The sequence below is a fragment of the Anabas testudineus genome, chromosome 2 (assembly GCF_900324465.2).
Source record: "Anabas testudineus chromosome 2, fAnaTes1.2, whole genome shotgun sequence".
Classification (NCBI taxonomy): domain Eukaryota; kingdom Metazoa; phylum Chordata; class Actinopteri; order Anabantiformes; family Anabantidae; genus Anabas; species Anabas testudineus.
In genome coordinates, this window is record NC_046611.1 from 22491864 (window position 1) to 22517704 (window position 25841).

The 25841-nt window shown below is 43.9% G+C and overlaps 1 protein-coding gene across 4 annotated transcripts in view; it reads left to right on the plus strand.

Annotated features, from left to right (window-relative positions):
• dlgap1b (discs, large (Drosophila) homolog-associated protein 1b) overlaps positions 1 to 25841 on the plus strand; it is an 81684-nt gene that overhangs the window by 42796 nt on the left and 13047 nt on the right. For 3 of the 4 annotated variants that reach the window (XR_003299042.1, XR_003299043.1, XM_026364393.1), the window contains 4 exons: positions 1626 to 2743; positions 4675 to 4889; positions 8840 to 9017; positions 11104 to 11359. Coding sequence is in view for 2 of the 4 variants with exons in the window: in XM_026364393.1 (XP_026220178.1) it covers positions 1673 to 2743; positions 4675 to 4889; positions 8840 to 9017; positions 11104 to 11359 (1720 nt within the window). In the remaining 2 variants the exon portion in view is untranslated. The remainder of the gene's footprint in view (positions 1 to 1625; positions 2744 to 4674; positions 4890 to 8839; positions 9018 to 11103; positions 11360 to 25841) is intronic. The other variant, XM_026364392.1, reaches the window with a different exon arrangement.

Here is a 25841-nt window from a genome sequence, read left to right on the forward strand (position 1 = left end):
GTGCTTCAGCGGCCAACAGAAGGGATCTCTGTCAGCTGCAATGAATACCTCCAGTTAGACTCAGCCCTCTTAAGTGCCCTGCAAGAAGCGGACACTATGCATGTCTTTACAGTGTGTGCTTTATGTGAGTTCTCTCTTAATAATAGAATAAGAATATTGCAGATGGAGGTGGGGATTGACCACTGTATATTTTGTATTTTCTCTCTAGCAAGAATAATATATTAGCTTAATTCTCTCCCAGAGTGATTTGATCTCCTGGTTCAGTGTAGACATGGAATTGCTTGAATATTTTCCGTGGATTTTTCAATTAATCCACCATCCACTTGACAGTCACATCAAAGAAAACATTAAATCTGACTAACTATATATACATCCCCATAAATACATCATGCACGTGCCCTACACAGTGTCCTCTAGATATGTAAAGAACTGATAGGATGTTTCATTTTGGCCCGTCTCCCTCATTTTCTCTTATCTTTCCTCCCTTAGTTTCCTCCTCCTCTTTTTTTTTTTATATTTACCACAGTGGCCTTTCCTAGTGCGTTATAAATGGCAGTAATGAATTCCTTGCACAGGCTTGGCCACACTGCTGTCACAGGGCTATACTAGTGTGTGTGGGCTCTTATTATTGTCTCGTTAGCTTCACCTCCAGTGCCTTGGAAACAGTATGGGTTCAGTGGCTAGCCAGCCACAGCCCCGGATGGATAAGGAAAGCAGTTTAAGGGCACTGATGAATGCCATTGTTTTCATGTCACCATGTGAGGGAAAGGTCATTTATTGCTGGTTGCCTCAACTGGCCCAGAAGCTGTCAGCTGGGTTTTACTGGCCAATTAGTTTGCCCTTAGAGGAGAACTAGAGGTATGGAGGGAAAGTGCAGGCTCAGGCTGTGATCATTTGTTGTGTTCGTTGGGTGGGGGGATGTGCATGTGTACACACAGAGCAGGTAAAGCAAAATGAATGCACTTTTTGAGTATTGCCCAATCCATTACATCCACTGTTCTGCGAAAGCACTGGACTGACTTAAGGAGACTGCACTGAGCAGTTCCGGTGAGATTATTTGAGGGATTAAGACTCTCTGCAGAGAATGAATGTTTCTCTGCATTCCCACCACCAATTTCTCATTATTTTGTGCGTCGAGTTACACTGATGCTTAATTTCTAACAGTAACCTTGAATAAATATAGCACATACTTGAGCTGAAAATAGATTTGAACTCTTCCTGATACCTCTTCTTCCTTTGTTTCTCTCAGTTTCCTCAATCCCCTGTCACTTTGTTTCACTGAAAACTATCAGAGCAAATAAGAAGAGGAAGCTTGAGGACAGATCTGGATGTCAGGAACCACATGCCAAGTGGCTGCTATATTTAGCAGTGCTCCTTTTGAAGTTTTGAAGGACAAAAATAAAAGGTTGGAAGAGAATAATAGGTCTAAGTCCCATCAACATCAGCAAGTTTTCTAATCTGTGAAAGCATGCCAAAAAGTATCTTCTTCAAATGAAGGAGCTGAAGACATTGCACTGTGCTTTGAGTGTATGCAAATGTGAGATATTTATAATTCTATTTTCTGTCTGTCTCTCTCTTCTTGTTTGTTTGTCTTTTATTCGTCATGGCTGTGTGTTTCTTTGTAGAGCTAGTTTTGGGGCCTGTGCAGCAGCAGTTGGATGTGCAAGCCGCAATGACAATGAAAGGCCTGTCCAGCAGCCGCAGTCACCACCACACAGTGACCTGCGACCCCTCGTATGACTCCATGACACTGGGACATTCAGATCGTCGGTCCTACTTGCTCAACCCTGGGGAGGCTCATCCTACTGACCATGCCTGTTACAACCAATGTAACTCTTTCCAGCCTGAGTGCAGTGCCTACCCTGATCTGGCCAGCTGCACCTTCCCTCGCAGACATTACAGCTCCCACCATGAGCTGAAGGAGGAATGTGGCGCTGTGGTGCCTTATGTAGGGCCATCAGGGAGTAGTAAGGGAAATGGCGGAGGTGGAGGAAACAACAATCATATTCCTTCGAACCTGCTGGAGCAGTTTGAGCGCCAGGCGCCGGTGCGGCGTGAAGGCTACCACACACTGCAGTACAAGCGCACTGCAGTGGAGCACCAACGCAGTGACAGCCCTGGTCGAATCCGCCACCTTGTTCACTCTGTCCAGAAGCTTTTCACCAAGTCTCACTCCCTGGAGGGGCCTTCCGGGTCTGGAGGAGGAGGGAGCGGAAGAATGAATGGCAACAAATCCAGTCCTGATGACCCTCCCTCGTCCTCTGGCACCCTGAAGCACAGCAAGCGCAGTAAGAGCAAAGACCGCTCCAAGTCAGAGCCTAAGATGCGCACTGCCATCTCAGGATACTGGAGCTCAGATGACACACTCGACCGGGAGGTGTGCCTCTACCACCATCACCATGGGGGTAGTAGTGGAGGTCTGCCCTCTGAGGTCATGACTATGGGGCGCCACCCAAACAAATCCCAGTCACAGTACTTCATGGAGTCCTATAACACCATTAGCGCTCACTCTCTCAAGACATCACGCAGCAACAATGACGTGAAGTGCGCAACATGCTCTGGAGGAAAAAGTGGAGGGCTGCCAGTTGTTGGCACGCTGGATAGCCAAATGCAGCTGAAGAAGAGCTCGTGGTCTTCTACTCTGACGGTGAGCAGAGCAAGAGAGTTCTACCAGAAGGCCTCAGTCAACCTAGATAAAGCTCTAGTGAAAGCTGAGCAGGGACGCACCTGCCACTTCCTGCAGGTAGGACTGTTATAAAACAGGCTGACCTCTCGAATGTCATGCTTCATTCATCATCTTGGGCCAGCTGCTCCTCCATGCTTCTGGTTTTCTGCATTTATTTGTGTTTGTGTGCATGTCTCTGCAAGTTAGAGGGATTACGCAGGAAAGCAGTGGCTCGGTCCCCATCCTGTCCTTCCCTATGTCTCAAATAATTATTATTCTTGTGTTCTCTCTCTTTTCGTCATAAAACATTTTTTGCCAAATCACCATGTCATCTGCTCCTCTGTGTTTGTGACCACTTTCATGGAATTATTCATACAAGAGCATGTGGATGTTTATACTATTACGTCTGTACTGTACACCATGTCAAAGTTCACAGAGTAGTGTACTTAACCTTCACATGCACTAATAATGCAGTGAGTGCTTGAATTAGTGTCGATTGCTAGGTCAGGTTCATGCAGTGTCACAGTTTTATTTTACAATAAATAAGCAGATGAAAGCAGATCAGAAACATAAATGTCAAATTTTCCCATGCACTGGCTGATGGTGGTGTGTGCAAGCGAGTGAGAAAAAGTAGGACTGTGAAATCAGAAGGAGCCAGATCGGAGCAGACAAAGAAATTAAAAGAAATGCTCTAGTCTTTTAGCCCCCACACACACACACACACACACACACGTACACACACGCATGCAAACGTGTCAAAACACCCAATCCCACTTCAGTTTAAATATAAGCCCCATGAGGGAATAAGGCAACAACATGTGTGAGTTTATTGTAGGGACCAAAAGAGAGCAAAAAATGGGCTAAAGAGGAGGGCATCAAAGAATAATGTAAAAGACAGAAAAGCAAAAGTGAGGCAGCATAAAAGAAAGAGAGAAACTTCTTGCGTGGCCGTGCATTTTAACAGCCTGGCAAACCGAGGGAGCAGATCAAGGAGGGATGTTGTCGCTGCATTGCGCCAATATTATTCCAAACCTAAAAGAAACGTTGTTTTTTTGTTTTTGTTTTTTGGTCTAGAAAGACAGAAGGGAAAAACCTGAATCCTGATAACAAGGACATGACATGATGTTTCCTTTGCCTACTGGGATGGGATCCTGTAATCCAGTGTTTGATGTGCACATACATACATAATCACAGGCAGATGCTAAACAGATGCTTAATTTAATGCCTGATTTTGTGTGTGTGTGTGTGTATTTGTGCAACAAATCCAGGCTACAAAATCTTAAATTTGCTGCACTCAGCTACGAGGTTAATAGGATTAAAAACTTTTTTTTTTTAGGGCTTATATTCTCAATAGCAGTATTTCCGTTCTTCTAACATCATCACAGACCCGGCCTTTCCCAAGATGTTAACACAATCTGTGGTTGCCCCTGACATCAAGGTCAACTTAGTTTCCTAGCTACGCAGCAGTCTGTTGAATGACTCTCATGCACTTTTCTCTCACTCTGTATCTCATTTCTTTCACTTCAGAGCTGGTTCCCTAACAGCCACTCATGTTGGGGCTGCAGTGGTTCTACCGAACAAAACCCCCTTTGTTTTCCCTTTCTCTCCATGTCTGCTGTCTTTGACTCTCTCTCTCTCTCTCTTTTAGAATAGGGGCTGGAAGATAGCTTTACTTCCTTTTATTTTTACCTTCATTAGTGTGTGTGAAAATCAGCAGAGCAGACAGGGGCTAGGATGCAGCAACTTCTTGTAAAATACAAGTATGCATAAGAGGATAGAAAAAAGGCACAAAGCTTGTGGCATGATCAAGGCAGCCCTGCAGTGAAGCTGTTACTAAGGCATGACATGCACTGTGTGATACAGGTACTTATATCAGGCCACAGTAGGAATTATTGCATCCTGGCTGTATATGCGTTTATTCTCGTGTGAGTGCATCTGTATGAGCCCTCAAGTCTAGAGGATGACTTGTGTTCACTTGCTCTTTACCTTATCTTATCTCATCTCCACAGGTGCCTCAGGATGACTGGAGTGGTTTCTCTCCGTTAGGGAAGGATGATGAGATCCCATGCCGGCGAATGCGCAGCGGCAGCTACATCAAGGCCATGGCAGAAGAAGACAGTGGCGACTCGGACTGCAGCCCCAAGCCCTCGCCCAAGGTCCAGGCACGGCGGGCCAGCTACCTTAAGGCGACCCAGCCGTCCCTCACAGAGATGACAACACTCAAGTGAGTGTGCGCCAGTCCAGTGCGAAAACAGTCTTTGAGTAAATGTCGATGTTAATCATAAACACCATTTAATTACCTTTTGACTAGTTTGTGTGTTAATGTACGGTTTAACTGTATGTCTGTCTGTTTGGCACGTTGGAGTGTGTATGTAGTACATGCATCTGAACCTACTGTAATATGGGTGTGTCTGTGTGTAGTATCAGTGAAATGCAGGAAATATAAAGGCAGTGGAAGAAAAAAGGAAAGTCCACGAACAGAAAGAATCACTGTCTTCCCAGTAGCACTCTGGCTTACGTGCGATTCCCTGGCTTTCAGTGGCCTCGGCTTAATTACCTATTCTGTGATTACACCTCAGACACAGACTTCTATCTTCACAGATGACTTCTGTATATCTAACAAGCTCAATGAAAATACATATATCGCCTGTTCATTTACTGAAGTCTCCTCAGAAGTAAATGCGACGTTCTCAAGAAACCTCATCAAACATTTCTCAAAGGATTTCTTTTTGAAAGATATGAGGTTAAAAGCTGGTCTTTGCTTTTTGAAGAATTTCGTGAAGTTGTTTCTTGTTGCGTAAGACATTCTTTGCTCAGCAGCACATTTTTTCACACTTTTGACTCATTAACTATTTCACAGTGTAGAGTCTCTCAAGAAGATCCCTGACTTAAAGTGTTGAAAAGCATCAAGCTGACAATATTGTGCACAGCTACGTTTCAGTGGGAACATTGTTCTGAACAGACTCATTGCTGAGGTGTCAAAAACGTTCGTTTCTTCCTTTAATTAGCAAAATGAAACATGCCTCTCCACTATTTATTTTTTTTGCTGGACATGGCAACCTGCGACCTAAAATAATTCCATTAAAACTGCCTTACATGTGAAAGAATTGGACTAGTTTTATGTTGCAGTACCCGAGCTGTGACTGATGAGCTGTGTAATATACAGTGAAGACAAAAACACCAGTGGGTGCTCAGTCATTGTTACTGCTCACACACACACACAAGCACACACATACATATGGCCCTTATGTAAGTGAAAGTGATGCAGCTTGGGGGCCACTAATTACTTGAATTTGGCTTGGAGAAGGCCGTGATTGTCTGATGGAACCCAGTGGAACAAACCAAACTGCAGTGCTGCACATTGGAGATAGAGAATGAGGCGGGAGCAGCGGACATCTTGTTTTCACACTGTGCTTCTGGGATCTGGCACAAGTCTGTATCTCGCTCTGCAATGAATTCAATAATCAGCTTTGTTGTTCCATATGATTTAGAGCCTATTCTGTGACCACTGTGCCCTTGACTGGTGAAATTCCTCCTCAGAACTTTGGGGGATTTGTTTGCTCTCACCCAATGCTAACCTTCCTCCCTATTAAAACACAGCAGTCAGATAAAGCATGTACTTAGGTGGTTAGGACTCCTCCCAGACAAACCTTTGTTATTCTCTCCTTCCATCGCTCCAACCATAGGCCTCACTCCGAGACAACTTTTACTCACTGAATAAAAGTGACAAATGGAAGAAACAGGAGAAGGTAATGAAGATAGGGGAGTTGGACAAAGAAAACCTCTCAAGTGTGGAAACAGGATGAAGCGATTGACAGTAGAGAGGTGAAGCAAGAGGACAAAGGAAGATGATAGAGGACATAGGGAAGAAAACCGATGAGGAAAAAAAAAAGCTTCAGGATTACAGGGATGCTGTGTAGTGTAGCGGAAATCAGCAGACAGGTTTAGACAGCCGTGATTTCTGACTGGCAGAGGATAGTATGTTCATTAATGTCACTTGTTCCATTGAGGGACACCCTGGGACAGACTGACCTCCCCTTTGGTGGTACTGATTACAGCCTGGGTCTGCCATTCAAGTTGCCTCAATAGACTTCACTGATCCGGCCTATAATCAGCCCCACAGGGAAATCAAGGGGAGGCGTGGATAGAGATAATGGTGTGGATAGATTCTTCTCCGACTTGATTCCTCTGCGCATCACCCACAGTCACAGACTTCAGGTGGTTGTTATGGATGATTCATGCCAATCTGCGAAGCCTGGGATGTAAATTATCATTTTATTTCTTGGTTGAAAGATAGATTTTATTTCATTTCTATCATCATATTGACTCCACTGGAGCATGGTGCCCCAGAAAATTTGGGAAGAAAAATGATTAAACTGATTTAAAAGACTAAAACAAGAAGTTGAAATGAGTTGGAACATAAACAAGAGTATGAACAAAGTTTCCCAATTAGTCATAGAGGAACAATGTATTTTGTTGTATAACAATTATGCCTAAAAATTAACTAAACAATTAATCAGCTATTGTTAAAAAATAAATTTCTGTTGATCAACTCATCTCAGTAAATATTTTAATTGTTCCAAGCTCTATTTCCAGATTGTCAGACAGCCTATTGTTGTCTAATGTCACCTCTAGGCTTCAATATGTGAGCTGGTTAAATCAGCCACTTTTGCCTAGTCCTCTTTTTTCATGGTCAACTCATGCTTTGACGATGAAATCAGGTCAGAGAGAATTAAAAATCCCAGAATTAGTCGAATAAAGCTGCACTTTGTGTTGTGTGACACATCCACACACCACATCCCACATTTGTTTGTCAAACCTACCAGCAGAGAAACGCGGCTTTAAATATGTATTAAAAGCACCGTGCTTCTATGGAAGACCTCAAATTGGAAACCTGTGATTAAAAAAGAATGAACTGTGCTGATAAAATGAACTTGTAAGCATGAGTCACCCTAGAAAGCTTTGATATAGGAGCTCTCAGTAAATTCTGCTGAAGATTAAAAACCCCAGAGGACAGTTTGACTACGCGGAGATGTATTTTAAATTTAGTAACTGTTCTAATGAAATCACCATCCTTATTCCCCTCTCTATAGCTCATCTGGCCTCCCATTACCTGTTTCTCTGCCCTCCGTCTTCTCCCCTCTGTTCTTTTATCCAGGAATGAGTAATCCAGTTTGCTTTGCTGCAGTAACCACGTTCTATTTTAAGGAGGAAAATACATAATTAAAGCCGACCTGACCTGGAGGCAGAAAGTAAGGGTTGTGTATGTGTACAGTATGTGTATGCGGGCACAAAGGTATTTATATATCCACGTGTGAAAATGAGAGACGTTAACAGTGTGAAAAACAGGGAGAACTAGACCTTTGCTTATTAAAGCTGACGTGAGAATAGACGTTTTAATCTGTATAGTAATTTGTTTCCCTCTGCTCATGGTGTCCCGTAAGTTGGCTTAGTCAACCATGGTGTTCACCATGAGGAAGACAAGTAGGCTTTTTAGGTTTTATTTCCCCTAAATAATAAATTGTTTAGCTCATATTAAATTGCTGAATAACCTAAACACACACATACACACACATACACCCACACACACACAGAGCTTTCTTCACAAACACACACCTGCATATAGGTGTGAAGCATGCTAGGAAATGGGATTGGACGCAGATGAGAGCTAATGAGACACCTATTCATCATCCTTGGAGATGGGATGTGTTTATGCATGTGTGTGTGTGTTTTGTGTCTATCCGTATTATCTCACAGGCACACACACACACACACACACACACACACACACACAGCTCTTTTCCCTCTCTTGACGTATGTATGAGTGTTCTTACTGTTAAGTGTTTTTTGAAAGTGCTTACAATGTGCTTCAAGGACACACTATCTAAGCTACTGCGAGTGTTTCTCAATAGTACTGCGCTTGTTGATTAGATAACAGTTTTTCCTGAAGCAATTGTGGATTGATCCGTATCTGTGGGTTCATACACAGTGCCAAGTACTTTGCAAGTACTTTCTCTGACTCTCTTCTTAATTCCTCCTCTCCTCTCCTATCACCTGCTCCGATTCTGTCTCTGTCTTGATAGTTTCTCGCCTTATACCCAGCTTTTCCTTTTCCTGAGTTCAATTATTTATTCTTTTTGTTCCTCCTCTTCCTCTTTGCTTCGCTTGCGGCAGGATTTCCACAGAGCACTCGCCCAAACTGCAGATCCGGAGTCACAGCTACCTGCGGGCGGTGAGTGAGGTTTCCATCAATAGGAGTCTGGACAGCTTGGACCCGGCAGGGCTGCTGGCCTCGCCTAAATTCCGCTCGCGAAACGAGAGCTACATGAGAGCCATGAGCACCATCAGCCAGGTTAGTGGCACCCAGGGGTCCATGCCTTTCTGCCGTTGGCCATTACACCCGCTGTACCTCCACTGCTATGTCCAATAAGGTCGTGCAGGGGGAGGAAATCCCACCAGTAGCAGTTGTAAGGCCTGAATTAACCATCAGGTCACCATCTGGCAAAGTACGAACAGTACAAACTCCCCCTCAATCTTTCAATTAGTGTACACCACTGCGCTGTTTTCTGGAGCTCAGATGATTACAGGCGAATTCAGATGCACTAATATGCTCCTTCTGCCTGAGCTTACTTTGTGAAGCAACATGACAGGCTAAAAATGGTCTTCTCAATTTGGCATCTGCAATATGAGAGGGAAAAAAAAAACAAGGTTTCGAATCCAGCCATGTGAATTTTATGAGTAATTGAAATAGATTGGTTTCAAAGGATGATGGGCAGTTACCTTGATTTGATGGTTATTGAACATATTGAAGAATTGGCCCGGAAACAGTGTAAGTCTGTTACTGTCACAGCTGCTGCTAAATAATATGTTAGTCATTTTGGATTTTGTGCACGGCTTCGTGCTCGACATTATTTGGAGTGACAGGAGAGCTTAGCTTACCTTTTTGCCTGGGTGATGAGGATATGTACTCCTCTCCAAAAGCCCAGGGGCAACACTTTGCTTTGCCAACTGAATGATGGACCCTTGAGACATCCCTTCAGGTCCTGGCATAGAACAAGCCCGGAGGAGAATGACACACCGGACCTGGCATCTGCAAAAATGCCACTGAATAAAAGAGGTGCTGCTAGGCTCTCTATCTTACTCACCCTCACTGTATGTGTATAGAGTGTGAACTGACACAGAGAAAGCCTCACAAAAAGAGGCTTAAATCATTGAATCGAGGTCCACAAACCTTTCTGATTCCAAGCTCTATAGTACACACTCACATTTGTCCAGTAGCTTTAGTTCCCGGCTACATCCCATTCCTATGTGTTGCTCGCTGTGCATCTAGCAAGCTTTTCTTTATTTGCACTAGCTGAACAACAGCAATTTCAAGGAATGGGATGTAGGCTGATGTTTTCTTTCCTTACTCAACCCAACATGTAACATACCTCCATTGCACAAGTCTGGTGAATATTCTTTTTTTTTTTTTTGCTCCAGTTCCTTTTAATCCCCATACCGCACTAGATTGTGATGTAGGTGTAGATTCCCTCAAATCCCATGTCCCATTAAACACTGTTAATAACAATACTCATGGTATTGAGTATGGCCCCTTGAAGTTCTAACCTACAGTGATTCCTCCCCCTCTGTACTCCATAGGTGTTGTTTTTGTTTATCTACCATATATCTTTTATTTAAAACCTGCACATTTCTATATACAACTTAAAGCTTCACAAGGCAGTATTATCGTAAAAGATGTAAATGTTTGATGACAAACCACATCAAACCACGCAAAAATGTGTTATAAAGCTACAGTGGCCTACCTCCAGTAGGGGTCCTTAGGCAAGACCTCCTTACACTTACCCTGCTTTACCCTGCCTACCCTTGTAAGTCGCTATGTAAATGTAAATGTTAGAAAACCAAATTTGTCCATACGTCTAATTAGGTTTCCGAGTCATGACAAAATTGATTGAACTGGGAGAGCTCAGAGACCCAACTACAGAAAGCACTTACAATGAGCATATGAACATAGTTTACCGGGGAAGATATGACACCAGGATCCCCCTTAGGAGTCCAATGCACGGTGGCACCCACCTTTCAATTGACAGGGCGAGAATGTGCTATTGACTTCACGGCTCCAGATACCAGGTGATGGGGACCTACACAATATTAGGCAATATTATTTAAAGTTGTAGCTGATTGGTGTGTAGCTCCTGCCTAATGAAGCTTTAATCAGTAGAAAGGTGCTTTACACTGAGCAGCACTAATAAGATCCATCACTGGGTTTTGCACCTAGACTATATTGTCCATTCGCATTTGTCTTGCACTGTGGTAGTTTGTGTCTGTGCATTTTTATATTTCCCCACACATGCATGCCGGTATTCTTCCGTGTGTGTGTATTGTCGTCTGGGTGTGCGCGCATGTACTGTATATCTGCGTGTGTGTCGTTTTCCTCACAGGTGAGTGAGGTGGAGGTGAATGGGCAGATCGAGGCGGTGTGTGAGTCAGTGTTTAGTGAGATGGAGTCGCAGGCGGTTGATGCCCTGGACCTGCCCATGCCTGGCTGCTTTCGCATGCGGAGCCACAGCTACGTGCGCGCAATAGAGAAAGGCTGCTCGCAGGAAGAGGAGGAGGGTGGTGTCATGGTGGGCAACAGAAGGACCAACTCCCCCCCTCGCTCCACCACCACTGTCAGAACCATCCAGAGCAGCACAGGTCGGTGGGAACATGCACTCGACACACACATACTCATGCTCATGAACGTGTGAACATACATAATCCAAAGCACATTATAAATTGATACTTATGCATAGAAAGTATCCATTATAGATGTGCTGTGTGTCTAAGTTATGCAGCATGTGAATAGTGTCAACAGAGAAATATAAATAATTTAGAACTGCAGTTAATGTAAAGGGAGATTTCACATTGTATTAAGTTTGGACATGAGATCTAATTCTTTCATTTTTATGTTGAAGTCCTGCACTGAGAATTTTTATATAATAAATATATATATATATATATAGTTAACTTGGTTAGTTCACCAAAGACCTGTTTCATTTTGCGAATGCAGACCCAAACTCTCGACATTATTATTCATCTGACCCAGATTTCTTCTCAAACACAATCAGATGAATACAGAACTGTTGTTTCCACATAAGAGCTTATTTGATCCGTGAAGCTCAGTGGCTGCTGGGTCTTATTTTAGCCCTGTTGTGTGCCTCATGGTCTGGAGCACTTGGCTCTCCAACATTACGGCATGCAGTATTGATGCTGAGTGCTACTGGCATCCAGCACTGGGTTGGTCTGTGTTTCCCACTGCAAATCCGAATGCTATTCCCTTACATCGTGCGTGTTGAGTCACCTTCGCCTGACACACTCCTCCATTCTTGTTTAATTATGGCCATTAAAAGACAGCCTTTCCCCATACTAACCGACAAGGTTACAAGCAGCTAATTAAACACATTTACTGCAAATTGGAAGAATGGAAAAAGTGGTTCAATCAATTCAAAGGGCTTACCGTTGACTCTCAACAAACATTTATTTAATTGCTTCATCTGCTTCAACATCATCCAAGTCTATAATTTTCATATTCTGTTAATGAAATTAGTCAAAATCTGAAGTTTTACCCCAGTGTTTTTATTATTGCACATCAATTGACAGTTCGAGCTAACAGTACAATTAAGGGAAATGGAGGATTCAGTTGATTGTTCTATTGTGTGGTGGTAGTTATTTATCTATAAATGGAGACTGATAAGATCAAGAGAGAATATGCAGAGCTCCTTCCCCTCAGGAAGGAAGAGATAATGAAGACCATCTATCAAGTGAAGTGCTGTAGGGACTAAAGTCTAGTTTTCAAGCTAGACAGCTGCTCTGTCATGCTACCTACACTGCTGCTCCTCATGACACAGGTGCTTTCTTTGTTTTTCCCTTTATCTGTCCGGTGCCTCTCACACACAGATGCAACTTTCTTTATTAGAAGTTTAGTGCTCATCTTTCTCAGGTTAAAAAAATGAATGACTAAACAAAAGTGAGTGTGTGTATGTGGGCTATGTAGCACGTATGTCTGTTGCAGTAGCTTCACAGCTGTTGGCAATTTAATGAACATCCATTTTTCCAACCTGAAGTCGTCACTTGATGGATGAATGTTGTGAAAGTACAGTAAAGAGAAATGGTATCAGTTTGCTGTGTGGTCGCTGCAGACGAGCCGACATTATGGTGCTGCTTCCAACGGAGGGCAATCTTCTGACCGGCTCCCATAGCTCAATGTGACTGGCTGTCGGCTTCATCTGACCCTTGACCTTCATTTGCTGCCAACCTTATTGCTTCCGCGGCTACAATTGGAGCTCAAACAAAACGAGAAGGGAAGAGCAGGTTCAAGTGATATATTATGAGGCGGTGTGGAAAGCAGTTCACCGTGGTCGGCTGTGAAGGTAGAGGATTGCCTCAGATTACTGTCATAGTTTTACTGCTGCACAATACATCACCTCCTTGGATCTTCACCACTGAGTCGTCAGTCACTGTAATTAATTAGTTTCCTCTCCTTTTTCTTCGCCCGGGGGAAGACTGTGATTGAACAGTAGAGGAAGAGAGGGAAGTTGAACGGAGAATAGGAAAAAAAAAAACTCCTTTTGATTATTTTACCTGTCTCGCCGGCCTTGTCAATACTATCACCATGTAGTAGCGGAGTAGTTACTGTAATTACAATTTTCAGATTTTTGAACACAATGTTACACAAAGCGTGAAGTACATTGGCAGGGTTCACAAGTTATATTTGGCATTTTCATTAACATACCTAAACCTTAATTAACACCCATAGACACCTGTAAATCTGATATTCAGAATTTCACACCTAATGGTGGATTGTAGCTACTGTTGCTTCATTTTATGGTACTTTTTACTTTATTTGCACTTAATTTACTCTACTGCTTTATTTAAAGGTTTATCTTGACCAACTACAATATACTGTAATAATAAAATCTTAAAATCAGTCCTAAAATAATACTTTTGTACTTTTACTTAATGCAGGACGTGTACTTGTTACTTTGGTAGTGATACTTTTACTTAAATGAACTGAGTACTTGTTCCACAACTGATAAGCGACACATAAGTGGTGGTTGCCAAGCAAACAGTTACAGCTTTTACACTTTTCTTTCTATCTGCCATTTCACCATGGAGAAGGATGCATGTCAACACACACACACACACATTCAGATATTTCACAGGAAATTGACTGGGAGCCCAAAGTGAGAAGTGAAAACGTTGTTGTAGTGAATATTGCATGATTTTCTGAAGGATGGTTCAGGCACCAGTTCCAGAAAAAACAGCCTTCACTTATGGTTTCGGCTCCCACTTGTCCCTGCGGCGAACCGCCAAAATATCACACATACGCTCACGCACACATACACAGGAGAAACCTATCACCTTCCGCTCGTGCCCCTCTCCAGTTTGCCCACCGTGCTGCTCCAGCACATTATTATTGATGATCTTTTTAATCCTGAAGAAGGAGACCAAAGTGAGGTGCTGTACTTTGATCTCTTCTCTTTGAACGTCAAGTGGTTGCGGCTGCTATTGCCCGCCTCTGTGCCCACTCAAACTTGCACATACGCATACACGTGCCAACGCAGAATCACTCACGCGCACATATTACTATTGCCTTGGACAGACATGTTGGCCTAGACGTCAGCTCCTTTGGATGGGTTTAACAGAATCTGGAGCAGATCCTCTTTCTAAAGCTTGGGAAAATCCATAGCAATCGGTTAATGTGAGGATTTCACTGCCTCTAAGCCCTGGCTCCTCCACCCCACGTCGTCTCGAGTTAACATATTCATCACCTCTTCGCTCTGATTTGTCTTTCCCTTCCTTTCCTTACGCTGCAGCTACAGTAGGTCCCCTGCCTTTTCACGAGAGCACTTAGGTGTGTGGGTAAATCAACCTGTTGTTTCACTAAGAGGAAGAATTGACCTTCAATTAGGCAGAGTATGCACACAGGTCTTAAGTCTGGGAAATGTGCCACAGTTTTGTGTTTCTCTTCCTCTCACCCCTGGTTTCCCCAGCTCAGTGATCTGCTGTCAATTATCCGGCCTCATTTTTCGCAGCCACTATCTTTCGGTGGTGCTCAGGATTGAGTGAAAGGGGAGGCTTTCCTGCCCTAGCTCATTGTAACGGGCTACAGGACAATGTCTAATTTAATGGCTGTGAATTTCCTACAGCTCTGAACAGAGGCGTCATGCTCAATAAAACATTCCTTAAGTAATCATTTGAAGCATGCAGGCCACTGCTGCCCAAATAAAGGCTCGCTGGAGGTGCTTTCAAAGCCCCTTCAATGAATAATGACAGGAAAAAGCATCTGCACTCTCTGATTTGAATAATATTCACTTACTAATCTATGAGTCAGGGATTATCTTCAGAGAAAGCCACTTGTTTCCACATGATACAGGAAATGCAAGAAGACTGACATTTCTGTAAAAATAAACCTACAGGCTGAGTGGAGATGTCAGAAAAACAGAACACATTTATGGCAAAATAGTACATCAAGAACACTTTATTAAGATGTTTCCTTATGTGTTTAAACCTCCATAGTTATCGTATATGTTCAAGCTGGTGACACTGATTAGCAGCTTAATATATTACTATTTACTGTTTTGTTTATGTCCTGTTATGCAGGCTTCTCTGTTTTGCAGTTACTTGGAGCTCCTGTGTTTTCCCAGCTCCACTGTACCACAGGCTAAAATAAACCCAGTACAACACTGCCCCCAGGGGCTCAGCGTAACACAGCACTGCACCTCTGCCTTTTCTTTTAACAGTAGCAGTGAGAGTGGGTGGATGAAAACTAGCAGACAGCTTGACCCAATTAACAACAATCACTGCCAACACGGGCAGATTTCCAAGAGTTCTGTTCTGAGAGAGGTTGTCAGAGTTAATATATTTGGATTTCCCAGTGTGCTAACGATAAGTGACAGGGGGACAGTCCACCAAAGCCTGAGCAAATCAAAATCAAGCATTTGGCCAGATCTCCCCTCACACCTCCACCGGCCCACACATATCTCTACGAGCAAGCCCAAAATGTGTTTGTCATATGCCAGGGTGACTCAGATGTTATAAAAGCGAAGAAAATGCTGCTCCGGGGCCCTGTGTGTGTGTTTCCTGATGTGTTTGGAGAAGGTCCCCTCTCAAAGTGCATTTGAGAAGGACCACAGGTGAAGGGCCCCTGCGGCCGCATCAGATCTGACAGAACGATCGGTCCTGATGACGCTGAGCAGTGTTACCTTGCTCCATGTTGCTCCAGTCAGTTTCTGTGGATTTGAACATCTGCTCGCCCGTTAACACTGAATGATGAGGTCAGGAAGGTAAACAATCCTCAGGCCCGTATGAGTCATGTGCAACCAGCTTATTGTTGCATGTTGCCATGTAGTCTGTACAGTAGACAATAGTCTGTGCAAGTTCAGGCTAAAAGGTAGAATCTGGATTGGCGTTATCCAAAGTGTTTTATGTCATGTGAGCACAATCATTCACTAGGAGATCCCAGCCCCACTAAGCCCTATTGTAAAGATAGATCGTGGGATATTTAATAGAAACATTACAGGCGACTCTGCCAATGGGTGTGAAAATGCTCAGTGTAAAGTCAGCCAGCTTTTACCACAAGGTGGCGGACATAAGGCTGAATTTAGCATCTCATCCTGACACTAGGGCTGACACTGGGCTGACAGGGGTCATGTCTGCAATAATATATTATTATTAAGAGTGGAACAGTCTTTAATGGTCATATAATTACACTCATGTATGGGTGTAAAGGTTTTTTTTGTTTGTTTTTGATTTTTCTAATCAATATGTTAGAGTTTGACATTTCTAGACAGAAACTAAATAAAATAAAAAGCTTCATATATATGTGTGTTAACCACCAGCAGATACAGAGGCAGAGACTGTCCCAGCCAGTGCTGAATGAGTTAGTATTATTAAGTGTTTGTGTGGGGCGGGGGGTACGATCAAGGCGCGTCCACATCCTGACATAAGATCCAATATCGTCAGAGTGAAAGAGGAAAAGAAGGAGAGAGGACTCCTCCTGTGATCCCAGCTCAGTGTGGCAGCCCCGCGTCTCTCATGACGCTGCTCCAGCGTCTGTACGGCGCGCTGCTCGGCATGTGTGACTACTGGATTCGCCTTTGTGAGTAAAAGCTGCTGTTGTTGTGTTCATCTGTTTGGGAGTGGAGCATGATGCCCGGCGGCAGGCGAGCTGCGGCCAGAGAGGCAGAGAAAGGGAAGTGAGGAGACGGACCTTTCAAAATAAAGTGTGCCGGGAAAGGGGAGGGAGGGGGGGGGAGTGGCGAGTTAGCGGATTAAAATGATACTGAAGACAGCACATAACATAAGGGAATTGGTCTACCTTCTCTTATTGTATTCGAGTAAAGGTATTTAACGTCATAAGGTCAGCAAGTACAATTTAAAAAAAGCGTCGCAGACCTTTACTGTGAAAGCGTGAGCCGGAAGGTGTGTTTGTATTGTGACAGGCTTGACGGTGAAGCTTTCTGCGACCATCCCATGCTTTCTGCTTATTCATGCTTCACATGAAAATGGAAGAATCCTCCTGAATCTGTTAACAGCTACAGTGCCGATGACAGAGACAATTAAATAAAAAAATGTTCTAAATCATTGAATTCAAATAGTTTCTAATATTTAAAATGGTATATAGACTAGGCTATTGTTTTATTTTGAAAGAGACTAGAATATTAATTCTGTAAAGCAACATTTTTTTAAACTCTATTTATTGTCTGTGGAGTCATAGACTTACATAGCTAACAAAGTAGTGACATTTATAATAAGCCACAGCAACTCTGCAACTTGTTTTCCCTGCTAACAGGACAGTATATGAGCACACTGATATAACCAACATGCAATTTGCTTCCCCCTCTGCTCATGGTAGCTGTGAAATGTTGATCACCTTCCAGCTCCCAGACTATTTTGGTATTATATCTCTGATTGGGGGGGGGGGGGGAAGACAGGTGCATCACACAGAGCAACGCTTGGCACAGCATTACAATACACGCCCCTGCAGGGTCCACTTATTTCGGTCAGACTAAGGGTCCCTGTGGCACTGGAGTTCATAAGGGTTCATCTCAGGCTTATGTGCTTGTAAAAGTGATTATGCAGAGGGCGGAGGGTAAGTCAGTTTAGGGGCTGCAAGCATAGATGGAAGGCCCCTAACATCCTACTGCGTGACAGATGAGCAGTCTGTGGTCCCATGTTTCTAGCCGACCATCTGTGTTTGAGTGACTCATGCACACACTTAAGCTCATGCACGCCAGTGATGCCAGCTATGCCGCCTGCCTGCTCACCTACCAGATCTCTGCTTTCTATTTTCAGACAAGGCCACAGATCCAACTGAGGTCAATATGCCATGGACACACATACACACACACACGTACAGTACACATGCATTTCCACTGATCCAACTAGGTCATAGTCATGTGGGATTAGGTTAATGTGATGTAAATGAGAGAGGCCTTAGTGACTCTGAGTTGGAGTCTCAGCTGTTGACATGTTATTCCAGGAAGTCCTTAGTCATAGTGACACATCCAGTAACAGGTGTTTTATTTATTATCAAGTAATAAATAAAGCAATTGCAAGCTAAACTGCAAAAACGTAATGATTGGGGTAAAAAGTTGACAGGTTTGAGTTAAGTGACTTTGCCTTACTCTATGGCTGTATGGCATTCGATGGTTTACAGACGGTTTACACCAGGTTTCTTTGTTTCTTTGCCTGTGCTCGTGCTCTAAAGTCATTTTTCACAGCTGAATTCCATTAATTTCTTTGCTGTACCCATTTTTACCCTGAGGGATCATTACCCCCAGTTTGATTCAGAAATTGCTCCAACTCATCAGCAGTGGCTTGACATTCATCATGATAAACGTTTCCTCTGCGGCACCATATATTGAAATGGCAATGTATTGACATTTAAACTGATTGAAGTACAGGGTTTCAGAAACGTCTTCTCCCAGCAGGAAAGAACATTGTAAAAAAACAGAACCAAACCTTTTCGTGTGTAGCAGCATATGTCCTGGTCATCGTTTGGATTTCTGTATTCTAATGTGCTTTATTATCTCTGTGTGAAACATTAGATGATTTCTTCACATTGTGGGTCAGCTGTAATCACAAATGATCTCCAAAATATATTTCTATTAGAGTAAAAAAAAACAACATCTGTATTTATCAGTTGTGAAAGGTCTTTTGCATATATTGTTTAACTCTGTACACCACAGGTACAGTGTGGAGAGTGTATCATCCTGTTACTATGCTGAAATCAAGCTTAATGAAAACAAAATATACTCACTAAAACTATTCCATTTGTGTCGTTTTATAGTATAAACAGACCGGCATGTCTTTGGTGTCTTTCACTAACTTGTCTGCATAGTTACACAGATTTATTCAGTACTTTCTGCTGCACTTTCATCCTCACTCTTTCATCAGCCTCCTAATCCCTTAGTGCTGTGTGCAAAGCTAATGCCAGGTTTTTAGTAATCCGTATAAAAAGACAAACAGAAGAAAGGAGATAAAGAGGTCAGGTGAAAGTACGGTTGTTGATTAAAATGGTTAAACACTAAGCTATGAATACAAGGGGGAAAGACATTCCTTCTTATTTTGCAGGTATAAAATCAAACAAGAGAAGTAGGAAAAAGGTTTTGTATACGAATAAGCAACTACATATTCTTTTTTACCGTATCAAACTAATAGTAAACTGATTTCTTTCCAGTAAGATACACTGCAGTTCATATATTACATACTTCTGTTTTTAGTTTTCCAATACACCTTTGTCACCACTAGAGGGAGCTGCATCTCTACTGTTAAATGAAGCTGTTGTGGGGGCCATCACGAGTTTTATCTTGAGATTGCTGTCTGGCATTATTTTAGGCCCATTTTCTGTCTCGCACACACTACTGCTACTGCTACTGTAGACTGTAGATAGAAGAAAAGAGGAAACGAGTGATCAGTGTGTGTGACACACTGTGACCTTGATTCACGGCTGACATTCATGCTTTGCTTGATGTATGTGTGCCTGTGAGACACGGCACATCAAACGAATGGTACAAATCACCGAGGACCTTAGCACAGAAATTATCCCTAGAGCTCCATCGCTCCTAGCACGTCTTTTCCTTCGATCACACAAGCAGACGCAGAGTTCTCCGTTTCCTGCTTTAATTACAGGGACAAAAAGCAATGCAATGCCTCATGGTAAAAATACACCTGTGTGTCAGCGGATCAAAGCTGCCATGCTCTGAGGTAGAACTATTAGTCAAAGAGGGGATGTAAATTAAACAGCACTGTGCTGTCACCTGTCTTCTTTTGCCCCGTCTCACCTAAACACCTGCGTAATGCTGTCTTTCCTCTTGCTTTGATGGTGCTAGTAGGTGTGTTTGACAGGAAGAAAGGGCTGGGTCAAGGCATGTGGTGACATACTCGTACATGCACGCTGTACTGTACTGTAGTATAAAGGAGAAACACACGGTTCCCAGCTGCGGTTGGGCGGCTGTACATGCCAGCATAGAGCTTTTAAGCATGTGGGTGTGTGGTGCACGCATGTGACTGCACGGTGTCAGAGTGTCTGTGTGTGGCTCCATCATTTGCAGCTGCGGGATCAAGCCTGAACTGGGAGCTCGATGTGGGTAAACTGTGATTTGGCTATCTCTCTTCCTGGAGGAGATAAATCCTAACCATGCTGGTGTGTCAGCCACTCAGTAATTACTTCATCCTGTCACGACCGTCTGAGAATGCAAGCCAGTGGGAACTTGCACTGTCGCTCTCTCATTGACACTGGGGAAAAGGAGAAAATACTCAGCATCTTTTACTGTGTGCGCCTCAGCGTCAGCTTAAGAGTGTTAGTAATCAGATAAGCAGATCCAGAGGTTTCAAGAAGAAGCGACAAGAAGGTTTACATCTGTGGATTTGCTAAACTCCAGTCTTCCTGACACTTTCTAATGCCGACTGAGAGTTCCCTTTGGAAGTAAATGAGCTTTCTAACGATCCAGATGTAACCATGGGGGGGAGAGCAGGGTTTTTGTTTTTTTTTAGTTTGGCCTTGCAATATGAAATCTTTCACTAGATGTCATCATAGCCTCAGCTCCTTTGAAGCACGCCCGCCAGTCAAATTTGGTCCAAACCATAAGTTTTTGAAAGTGACCCAAATAATTGGTAACATGACGCTCTGAGTCAGCACGATCATAAGCAACCTATGCGGATGAAGCACATCTGTAGGCGCTTGGGGAATATTTGCAGCGAAATTGCTTTGTCATCCTATCAATCATGTGTAATTGTGTATTTCCATGAGCTGAATAGACAGCGATTTCCTGCCTGTACACGCTCTAAAGCAGAATAAAAGTCAATAGCATACATCTGCAGGACTTAGAGCTTTGTTTAGTGGCTGCTAGGTGTTTATGTTTACTTACGACTTAATTGGCCCCAGCCTGTTATGGCCTGGAATGCTGTGATTAGAGACATTCAGGCAGGAAGAGTAGCGTTTGGATATGTCTTGACACAGGAAGCACGAGCCAGAAAATGTCATTGATTCCTCTCCTCCTTTGCTAAGTTTGAAAAGGTGAGAGAGAAGCACGGGGAGGAGCTGACGGGGCTACAGCAAACACAAAGAATGGCTGCGGCAGTGCACCCCTGCCGTCCCCCCCCCCACCACCACCACCCTGCTGAAAGAGCACATGCAGCAGTTTCCTGTTCAAATGAAGAAATCATTCATTTACCCTTTAGGGTTGCTTTTCCCAAATGCCAAGATGTAAACAGCCGCACGGCGTGTCTGATCAGGTGGACAGGGGCCTGTTCTGTTAAGTAGGGGCTGTCCCACTCTTCAGTTTTTCTTTCTTTGTTTTTTTTTTTTTTTTTTTTTTTTTTTTTTTGCTCTTCCTGTCTGTGTTTTGTCATCAGAAAGAGCAAAGGAAAAGCAAAGCCCCAAAAGGATTTCCTCAGTGTTGACTGTAGGTGATCCTCATGGCTCCTGCATGCTAAAGCTGGGCAGGGCAGGGCCTGCAAACTCAAATCCCTGGGGGGGAATGAAAACACATAAGAAGGGGTCAGGATGTAGAGTCAAATCTCCTCTGAAGATACGGAGCTATTTTCGGGCTCCGACATGTGCTCTTCGCTCTCTTCTTCTCTAGGACGTAGAAAGTTTTTTAGACTTTTTTTCCCCTGACAGCTAAATTGTGTGTTAGAGAGTTCATGTTGCTTTCACTGCTCTGGAGGGGAGGGAGTGTGTTGGAGTAACTCGGAGGAATTGTGCATGGCTGTAAGTGGGTGGTTTGGGCTGTGCAGTGTGGGAGGCCAGGCCCCAGTGCAAATTAAAGACCTCTCTGTGAAAGTCCCAGACTCAGCTACAGTAATGTGTGTGTGTGCGTGTGTGTGTGTGTGTGTGTGTGTGTGTGTGGCTGGAAGTGACTGAGTCTGTGTGTAAGAGACCCAGCCCTCCTTTTTTTTTTTTTTTTTTTTTTTAACCAGTCATTAAAAATAAGCCACAACTCACCCCGGGTACACACTGAGAGACAGCGAGAGGGAGAGAAAGAATGCATCTCCTCTTTCTCCTCCCTTTCTTTGAGCTTTGCTGCTTCACTAACCAAGTAAAACAGGGAGGAAAGGGGGAAGAGGGGGGTGGGTTGTGTTCAAGGGGTCTGATTCCACTCAGGGGTTTTTAAGACCCCTCCTCCGCATAAGAGGGTTTTTTTTTTTTTTTTTTTTTTTTTTGCGTCCAGGAGGGGAAAGAGAGAAAGAGATGAATGGGCAAAGGAATGCAGGAGACAAACGAGAGCTCTCAGCAGGAGAGTGGGAATGTTGGAGAGGCCATTGTTCCTCCCCCACTAGATTCTGTAGGGAGTGGATGTAAACACACAGGAAAAAAGGGGGGAAAGAGGGTGTGAAAAATCACACCTGAGGGACGAGCAGAGCTCTGCAGCGTCCTCTCTGATACTCATATCTGTACACCACGCTGTCCACATCGCTTGCTACTTCACACCGCTACACACACACACATGCAGCCAGTGCCTATAGCTGCCATCTCGTCTTTCCCTCCTCCCCCACTACTTCTTCAACAGGATGCATGGGGTCATGGGGTCAGGACTGGAAACCACAAAAAACTCTATGCATCAGTGTAGCCTGTTTCTTGTTCCAGACCCCCCCTTTAGCCCCCTCTTGTACTTCCTACCTTTCTGTCTTCTTCTTTTTTCTCTCTCTCTCATTTTCCTTTTTCCTCTCTTTTAACTTTCCAACTCCTTCTCTCCATCCATCCTCCCCCCTACCTAGCCCCGTTCCTCCACACATACAGGAGACGCAGAAGTCCCGATGTTTGGTTTTGGGCCCAGATGGTTTTAGCATGCCTCTGGCGGTGGATTAAGCCGCCAGTGTCTCCTTTACCCTCCATGTGCAAGTGGTCAGGACAAAGAGCGTCAAACAAGGGGAAAGGGGGAAGGAATGTGAGGGAAGAAAAAAGAAACAGGACTGTGAAACAACACCCGTCGCGGATGTTTCATGGCATTCCTGGAAGATTAAACTCAAACGCTTGTTAAAAACTGCCAGCCAGCTTTCCTGTTACTTAGTCTGCACGCTCGTTTTATGAATGTCGCTCTAACTTTTTTTAAATTTCTTAATTAGTTAATCCCCAAAGCACCAGTACAAGTGAACCTTTGACCACAATCTGCTGCATTTATATGTAAATAACAGCTGCAGCACGCAGTCATCTTACATGTAATGGCATGACGTCGGCATTGTGTTTCAAGCCTCTCGGTTAGGACCGATTCCTGGCGTTGCATGCGTCAGCCCTCTTGTCTTTTTTATCTGTCTGGCTGTGTGTTTGCTGTTTTCCCCATGGCGTCCATTATTCCCAGGCTCACGGTTATGTTTTTCCTGTACTCGGCTGTAACTCGGCAGACTTTCAGTTCTTGTGGACAGTCTGTCATGCTTTATCAGGAGCTATGTTTAGCACTTGGAGACCGTGTGGTGGCAACGTTGCTTTGTTGTTGTGTGTGTTTTTAGTTTACCAGACACTGGCCTGAGTGGCCCCTATTATCTACTTAGCAACATCCAGACTCTGTTCCCCCCTTTGTCTCCATCTTTCTCTGTGTGTGTTGACTTTAACAGGTTACATATTCTGATATTGATGTAGACCTAGTCACTGCTCAATTACAAATCCAGTTTCATTTCATGACTAACTGATTCCCCCCCCCCGCCGCCAGTGGGCCACAGTTGCCTATGCTGTCATTCCCGGCACATGCGATGTGTCACTGAGCACAGCACGCCAGTCTACACTTATAGTCTCAGTCAGCCAGTGAGCAATGCTGTGGGAAATGAGTGCAGTGAAAGCATGCGTGAGATGTGTGGGCGTGTTAGCTTTAGCATTAGGGCTAATACTATGCCCCACAAAACAGCTGGAATGTACAGGAACTCTCCTCTCCTCCTTCTTTTTCTCACTTCTCACTTCTCTCCTCATGTCGAGCGACTGTACTCTCTCTTTCGGTGCCCTGCAGGCAGGTCTTTTGGCCAGAAACAAGAGACTGATGTGTCTCTTCATGTGGTTGTGGACCAGTCAGGCTAAAACTCTTGCCAAGGAGCAGGAGAGAACAATGGAAACAGCCTGGAGCCGTCACAGGACAGGTCTGATGAGAAAACCCCCTTCGTGTAAGAAAAGTCTTTAGGAGATTAGTCCAATGCCTCAGTACTGTACGACGGGGAACTTTGGGACGACTAAATCCTGGATGATGACCAAACCCTTGATATTAACAGCTACACAGCTTGGAGTAAACATTAGCTATTATAAGATTTAAAACAATCAGCTGCTTATTTAGAGTGATGTTCAACCTCAGCATAGGTCATTCTTTTTAAAAAATAAGCTCTCTAACACACAATGAAAACCTTAATATGATCACCAATAAGACATAAGACGTTGTGAACATGACCTGTTGATTTCCATTTCTCCGCCCCGCTGGTTTTTTTTAACTCTCAGCATGTCTCTCCCTGCCTGTCACTGATTGACAGGTCAAGGAGAGCGTCGGGCCATAAAAGAGGAATGCAGGTAACCAGGCTCTCTATTTGAACTTGGAACACAGGAAAGTGGGTGAATCTATTGCCCAACAGGCAGCAGCTGCCTGCCAGATTTAGCTGAGTCTGACAGTTGTAAACACACTCTTATCTAGTGATTCAGGAGGCACGGGCCTGCCAGAGCAGTTACCGGCTGTTGACACGGGTTTCTGTCAGGAGGGCATATCGAGCAGACAGTTTTAGTTGGTCTGAAAACACCTGAGGCCTGTTTAACAAATGTTTCATGCTGATATGCATGCTCAACACAAAACCAAAGGAGCAGGATGTTAGAAGTCCCTCCCAACAAGCACTCACAAATGCTAAATATACTCTTTTAAAAGGCGCTGCCACCTTCCCCTCCTCGCTCTCTCTCTCTCTCTCTCTCACACACACACACACAGTGAGCTATTGTGTCTGAGAGAGTTCTGGCATCTGGAGAGCAGTAACCCTCTCCAGTGACCTTTGACCTCTGGTGGCAGAGACTTGCAGACTGACATGAGGTTTTCTGTGAGACGTTCAGGTGACTCAGAGGGCCTGTCAGGGGATTTCTGGAAGCACCACTATGTGTGCGCAGCATTTGTTGTGTCTCTGCATTATTATCTAATCAGCAGCGTTAAGCTATGAGCAACAAACCTTCAATCGTAGGTTATGTTCACATCAAACCACTCTGATACTCTGATACTCACAGCTTTTTGTCACTGTTACAGTGACTTGAAGTCACTGCTGGAGGCCACGCTGAGTTGTTCAGGATGTGTCCTGTATTGCTGCATTGTTATTCACAACAGCAGTGTAACGTCAAACGGTGTGAACCTTTCAGGTTATTGTCATCTCATGGCACTGTCCCAGATACTCAGTGACAAACCTTTTTGACAAGGGTCCAAGACAAACTGGTTGGTAGAGTTCAACAAAGTTGCACAAAGCTGACACTTCAGGGCCAGAAACACTGGTAGACATTCACTTACTACACAATGGCACTCACTGGCTCTGTCTATGTAGTCATACTGGTGTTTATTTGATTTCTAGGTTATACTAGCTGTGACCCATTACTCCCGCTGTGTTTTCTTGTTGGCTGGTGTTTAGGTGAGTGTCAGTGCAGCTGCAGTGTACCCTGTCAAGGTAAACAAATGGCCAACAGAAGCTC